The 7,359-nt window shown below is 35.3% G+C and overlaps 1 protein-coding gene across 1 annotated transcript in view; it reads right to left on the bottom strand.

Annotated features, from left to right (window-relative positions):
• Positions 1 to 3,166: 3,166 nt before the first annotated feature.
• The window catches only part of LOC140237563 (protein zwilch homolog), a 61,666-nt gene continuing 57,473 nt past the window's right edge, over positions 3,167 to 7,359 (bottom strand). The window contains exon 14 of the mRNA XM_072317497.1: positions 3,167 to 5,528. Coding sequence (XP_072173598.1) covers positions 5,440 to 5,528 — 89 coding nt within the window. The 3' untranslated portion in view covers positions 3,167 to 5,439. The remainder of the gene's footprint in view (positions 5,529 to 7,359) is intronic.

Here is a 7,359-nt window from a genome sequence, read left to right as displayed (position 1 = left end):
TCGAGATTTTCCAAAAGATCATACCGCATGGGCAGATTTGAGAGATTTACCGAACAACTTCATGCTTGTTAGTTGTATCATTAACATAGTGAACAAACTGAAATATTAAAAGGTATGCTCCAGTTTTTAATTTATTCGCTCAAAACAGCGCGCAAACAATTTCACAATTTTACAACAGAGATCAGGAGGTCAATACACTTTTCGTAAGACATTATCTCCAAACAATGATGGATCAAATAACAAAATCTAGAGTTAATGGAGACGCCGCTAGGAAATTCATGGTAAGAGTGAGGGGTGTCATTCCAAAATTGTTGAATTGTTGTGGTTATATATATATCGCGGCTCGACTTTCAGTGACCTAATCGAGCAACTAAAAATCACCAGCGTTTCAAAATAATACCAGCAAAGAAAATATCAGTGTCGAGCCCTGTATATATTACATATTTTGTTTGATTGATTGTACACGAGTTATTGAAGGAAATGATAAATTATGAAGTCTAACGTGATAAGCAATCTATAATATCCGATGTCAAACATATTTCAGTGACTATGAACCGAATTGAAAATTATGGACTTAATATAATCAACGTTGAAACCTTCGCTGTCTATGAGATCCGTGACGCACGCTGGGCAAACAGACACAATTAGAATAATGACTTTAAACGTATCTCACAAACATGCAACACTCACGTCTTTGTCGATGCGGTCTGGATCCCGTAGAAAATATCAAAACATAGGAGAGAAGGATGGAGTGGGAGACAGAATGATGGTTTATTTATTTATAATCATCATAGTCTACAGAAAACAGATAAACACACGCACACACACACACACACACACACACAGCCATCTTGTGTCCTTTGTATGTACAGTATAAGTTCTAACAATAATTTGAAAGCACTGTCTGGTAAATTTGTTACGATTTACAAGAAAACAAATTATGCAGTTTGATTCTTGAGGCTGGTTCGAATCTAAAAGCATTGAACTGACCATACAAAGGCGAAGTGCTAAGTGTTTTGCTAAAGAGCGGGGCAGCGAAGGCATACGTCTTCAAACTGAATTTTAAAATCGGTCGAAGAATACCTTTGCAATGTTAGTCAGATTCAGCATTTCTTCAGCGCGGTATGATCCATGCTCAGGGTTGCCGAATGCTCACGTGTAATAAATATGCCGATGAAGCCATCTCCTGACATTCCATGTTACTCATTGTAATGCACCAAATCACAAAAACAGAGAACAAATCTGACACGACGTCAAGCTTTCAGCACTCACTCCGTCTAATTTCGGTCTGTGCAGACATTTTCATTAGTTTTGAACCTACGTTGTACTTCGCATAGCCTACTACACTATGTTGTAGTCTAGAAATGATACAGTGTGGTGTCCTACTGAAATTCATGTTTTGGTTTCAGGTTCATTTTAGATACGGTAGAAGAACCCGGCTTGTTTTTACTTGACATAATGACACTTTTCTTTCCAGTAATACACATTTATTTTATATCAGCATAGCAATCTGAATTTGCATTGTTTTGTAACAATTTAACAAAAATATTTTCTTTTTGTGCACTACTGTATTTTTTCTCACACAGTAGAAGTAGGATTTAAAAGATGATAATGAAAACATCGGGCATGTCATTATCATAATTAATTGATAACAATTAAAATGGAAGTTTAATTGTAAATCAACAAGAATGGAAACACACACACACACATAGAGAGACCTACACAATATATTGCATGATATTACGATTTTGTTTCTTTCTTCTTTTTTTTTAAGTCTGTTTTGAAGGTTGTCTTACGTTACCGTACCTGGAACGGAATCTGATTAATTTACATAAATTTAAAGAAATACATTTGCAGTTTACAGAAGAATGACAGTGCATTATTCTATCCAGTGGAAGCTAGGATCTTGAGAAATGAGGTAAAGTACATTGACGAGCGCACGTAGGACTCCACGAAATGGCGCCACGTCCGACGAGTTTTTCTAATGTCTACACACACACACACACACACACACACACACACAAAGATTCCAAGCGTGACTAAGCAAATTTGCGCCAGACGTTTAGCTGTCATGTAATTTTCAAAGCCACATATTATACTTACGTATTGCATCCCATAAATCACTCGAGGGGACATGACTTGGTTTGCCTCTAATAAATGGCTGTATGGTGTGCTGATGTGTGTATATATTAAAAAAGGATGTGTTTGTCGTTGGCAGTCAAGATGAAACAAACACTGATGGCAATCTTTCCCGTCTCCTGAGAAATTAGTCTCTTGATGTATACTTACTTTCAAACATAGACAGGTACTCGCAACACGTACATAGACACACACAAGGTTAGAGATAAGTGTAGTATTGTTCTTTTACATTTTTATTAACAATTCCTTCCAAGCACACTTTGAAGGCAGACAGTTTCTCCTTTGTTAACTGCATGATATATATATATATATATATATATAAGTAACAAAGCTGCAACAAAGTTCATGCTGTATTCACCAACGGTTTATTTCTTCACACAAATTTTCGAGCGTCTCGCCGCCCTTTCTCAAGTGTTGATATAGAGCAGCTTTGTTACTTATCTTTTTATCTTGCCAACACGTGGACTACCTTATCAACATATATATATATATATATATATATATATATATATACTGTATGTGTATATATGTGTGTGAGTACTCAAAGTGTCCTTTCAATTCCTTTCAGTTGTGCTAAAATCCAGGATTCTTGTATTCAAAAGACATATCTCATTTAAAATGTTTTACAGTATATGAAATAAGGGCAATTAAGGAAATGTAGAAATATCTTTTAAAAGTTGGTTTGAAGATTCTTACATCATACATTTACTCTAGAAATACCAAAAATGTTCAGTTCAATTGAATTCAATTTCAATTTATTTCCATATTTTTACATGAAATATGTATACAAAAAAGAAATATATACAATAACAATTATACATATATGATCAATGTCTTTACTTTAGTGTGCCCTGACCCACATGTTCTCATCATCTCCACCTTATTATTTTGTGTTACATGTACAGGACAGTGTATCCTTTTATAATGTTCATTCTAGTTTATGTCTTATGTGTGTAATGTTCAGATGCTCTTTATCTGATCAAATAAACAAATAAATAGATAAATAATAATAATAATAATAATAATAATAATAATAATAATAACAACAACAATGAAAGATATTACATTTCAAATATTAAAATCTATCAATCTGTGATGCAAATAGATGATACATACTGATTATAATGTAATAAACAACTATGAGTAGTACATACTGTAAAACATGATATATTCGCGGCATGAATTTTTCGCGAATTGGAGCTGACGGCCTTTTTTGCGGCATGAATTTTTCGCGAACTGCCACTGGCATTCAATGCATATAGTGTGGACAAGAACTTTCGCGTGCATTTTAATTTCGCGAAATTAAAATGCACGCGAACATTCCTCGTTTTACAGTACACAGTGCATCTATTTGCATGCACATTAATCAAACTTTGTAATTAACACATTAAGGACAAGCTGATTTTGCTTCAACAGGCATTATCCATAGACACCTGCCTAAGTACTGTAAAACATAATATTTTGCGGCATGAAATATTCACAAATTGGAGCTGACGGCTTTTTTCGTGGCATGAAATTTTCTTGAGTTGCCTCTATAAACATTCAATGCATATCGTGTAGACAAATACTTTTGCGTGCATTTTAATTTCGCAAATCTCGGCTCTGGCGAAATTAAAATGCACCCAAACATTCCTCATTTGACAGTATACTTGGAACTAGTCCACAACGGTCAAGCATAATGGATAACAGGCATAGATCATGTTTATTCTTTCTCATGTCCTTCAGATGGATGACATACTAAACAAAGTCAAAACATGGAGGAACCTAATAAAATTGGAACTTGCAGTTAATAGGTACCAAATGTTCATACGTTCATAGAAAACAAAACACTTCTGTCACTTGTTTTTATCTTTACCTTCCTGACACATTGAAAAGCATTTTTTTTTTGCTTTTTGCAATAACACAACAAATTTTCTTCTTTTGACTCAAATTTAACATCATCTTTACTGTTCACTGTAAGTCCACTTATGTTGCTTATGCTTAATTATGAATTTCGTTTAAATGAAGGTTTAAATAGTACATCTTTGATTGAATATCTCTGCAGAAAGTTACAAAGAGCACAATCCTTTTTCCACCTATACATGTATCATTATTCTGAATCTCTACCAGCATGGAGAAGCCATCTTAGATAATGCCAGCGCATCAACAATTTCTGTTAAAATGAAGTACATATAATTATGTTTGTGCCTGTGAAGTATAGGATGAGCATGGGTAAAGGAAGCTACTAATCAAAACATGGGCATGTCTGTTGGGATTTCCTAAGTAGGGCGATCGCATTAGTTCATCGCAGTTCAGAAGCATACACCAAAGATAAATAACAACACGGTAATAGGGATAATATGCATTATGGGAGATTACACAAAGCAGTGCTGATTGCCTGGAATAAATACTGATTATACTTTAATATTCACAATGTTCCTTGGAAATATATGAATGTTTCTGGGATCATATCATAGACACTGAAATCTCCAGAAACATTCCATCCAATATTGACCTTAGAGGCTTGGACACACAGTCATTAAAATCAATCACTTTGTCATGAGAATGAATACTTTAAAGTTTCTACTATTCAATCAAAACACAATGTAAACCTATAAAATCGGCATTTGAATTATGAAAAAGCAGATTTCAGCTGACCTTTGACTTATGCCAAGTATACTGAAATATAGGCCTGCTATTGTGTATCTATACATTGTATACACAAATACTTCCTCATTTATTGATTGTTGTACTGGTATAATTTTAGTTGGTCAAGATAAACATATCAGTTCTCCATATAATTCCCCGCCTATGCATTTGGGAACGTACAGTTTTACAAGCATTATAACTTTTACGTAGGCCCCATCATATTTCTGTCATTTCCTTGTGGCACCCTAATATCATAATATGACCATACATTTGTGTTCAGTATGTTTTTTTTTTCTTCAATCAAAAGACACTGTTGTAGATATTTTGTATTCTTACTTGCTGTATTACTGTCAATCATTTTGAAATTGCATCGAGAAAGTAAAAATATGAAATAAATTTGAACTGAACTAAAAAAAATTTAATCAGATACTTAAATATCAGTTACTATTGTTTATCTATGACATTGTACAGACATATATTTCCTCATCACTGAAGTAAATGTATCTCTGTTGTAGAACAGTAATTACACAGGGACAGATGAAATGGTGGTCAAACAGACTGATGGTCACATGGGTGGACAACCAAACACTAAAGGGTTTCTTACATCACTATGCCGCTCAAGTGTAGAGTTCCTCATCTGTCATTGTAAGCTTTAGGCTCCGACTAAAGTTACTATGGATAGTGTACGCATTCTCTCTTTATGTGGGTTGCATAGTATGTTAACACCTCTCTCGCATCTGCATTTTCGTCCACCAAGACATCTGTTTAGACAGGCACAAAAACAACAAAATCAATATCAAAATCAAAAGTGTTTTCTTTACATTCTTCAAGACAACAAAATGTTTTACAAGACAAATACAAGGAAAACCAGAGGCAAAACCAGAAAGAAAATTACTAAACATTCCACTATTAGCTCCTATATTCTTACTAGATATTATGCAAATGAATTTCAAGCATAAAATTGTAAAAGGCAAATTTATTCAGAATATGTGCACTTCCAGCGGACCAAATCCCATTTCACACTGGCATGAGGTCGTAAAAGAAACCAATGCGCAGGTGAGGATTAAGAAAGAGAACCCAATTAGCACCACGCCGGCTTTCAAATGGATTTCCTCGGGCAGGCTGAAGCTGGAGAACTCAATCAACAAGTGGGTGTTCCCACAGGAGAGATATATCGAGCCTTTCAAGGCCATTTCTTGGATTATGCATGATACTGCTATCGAGACAGAATGAAGTATAGTATTTTATTGATAAGTACCATGTGCATCCATGTAGGGAGGACACACAATTCTACATATGCCTCTTGTCACAAATGAGGCTAAAATGTCACCGAAGTTCATATTAAGCATGTCCAAATTTACTTTAAGTAGGTGAATTTATTTACAAATACTTTTTTGGCTAGAGCACAGTACATGTTGGGGGGCATTTTTCGATTGATTACCACCAGCGGCAAAAAGCCATTAGACATTCGATTACAGTCCGGATTTGATAAGCGCCCTCAAAAGCTATTAGCCATGTGTAGACCGTAGAGAGTTCGTCAGACATGGTTTGCCTTGGTGCCCGCCACAGTCTAACCTCTTCTTGTCCCGCTTCTTACCCAAAATCATTCATCTCTCCATTAGTAGACTTGCCCTGAGCCAAATTCACTCTAAACTTTCCATGGTCGAGGTAAGTAATGATGCCTTACGTGGTTGGCCCTACTTGTGTGGTCACTGCCACTTGATATATAAAGAGGAAAAAGTATGTTCAAGAGAACTCTCATATAATTAGATGAAAGAGCATATCATCTTCTTGATGACTACATGACAAGATCATACTGATTATCATCATGAATCATTTTGTGTCAAGGGTGCATGATTTGGAAATAAAAGTTAACGAATCATTCCTGATTTTATCCATGCCATACATTTCCTGTTTGTGATCATATGACAAGTCTTAGTACAAAAATGTTAAGACTCCTCTTTGAATGGTCCCCATGTAATCAAATGATAGAATACATGTAAATGACTCTGATCAAAGCTATTCCTTCACATAGGAAATGCCTCAATTTCTTCCAAACAATGTAGGCAAGAAGTATAAGTTCATTCTCCAATCAATGCAAGACAGCTTGACTAGCAAGAAATACTTTCACATCGTAAAGTCTTTGTTTGTTACAAGAAGAAAAAAGAAAAAATATGATCATCATCTTTCGTATTACATTTACACTGTAATGGGCACTGGGAGATCTTAATGGCAGTTATGGCAACATAAAAAAGGAAGATCTTTGTATCTTGTTATTTCACTCAATTGCTGAAAATCTACTATCAGGTGAGTGTCAGACATGTTGGATGGTGATCCGATGAGGATCAAGCTCAACATGCTTGACACTCACCTGATAGTCGACCAACCAAGTCGGATTCATCAGACTGTGATCCAATACACTTCGGTGGCTGGCCGGATCAAACACACTTTGCTTCCGATGAGTGACTGATGAGAAAAAATCTCTGTGAAATTGGGGTATTACTCAGCTTTTGCTCTGCTGACGTACAATGTCTATCTTATCCTTCAAAGGGTTTCATGTATTGTGAGGAAGATGATCCAAACAACAAACCA

The sequence above is a fragment of the Diadema setosum genome, chromosome 14 (genome assembly GCF_964275005.1).
Source record: "Diadema setosum chromosome 14, eeDiaSeto1, whole genome shotgun sequence".
NCBI lineage: Eukaryota > Metazoa > Echinodermata > Echinoidea > Diadematoida > Diadematidae > Diadema > Diadema setosum.
Note: the sequence above shows the minus strand (reverse complement) of the source record. Positions and strands in the feature narration are given on the sequence as shown.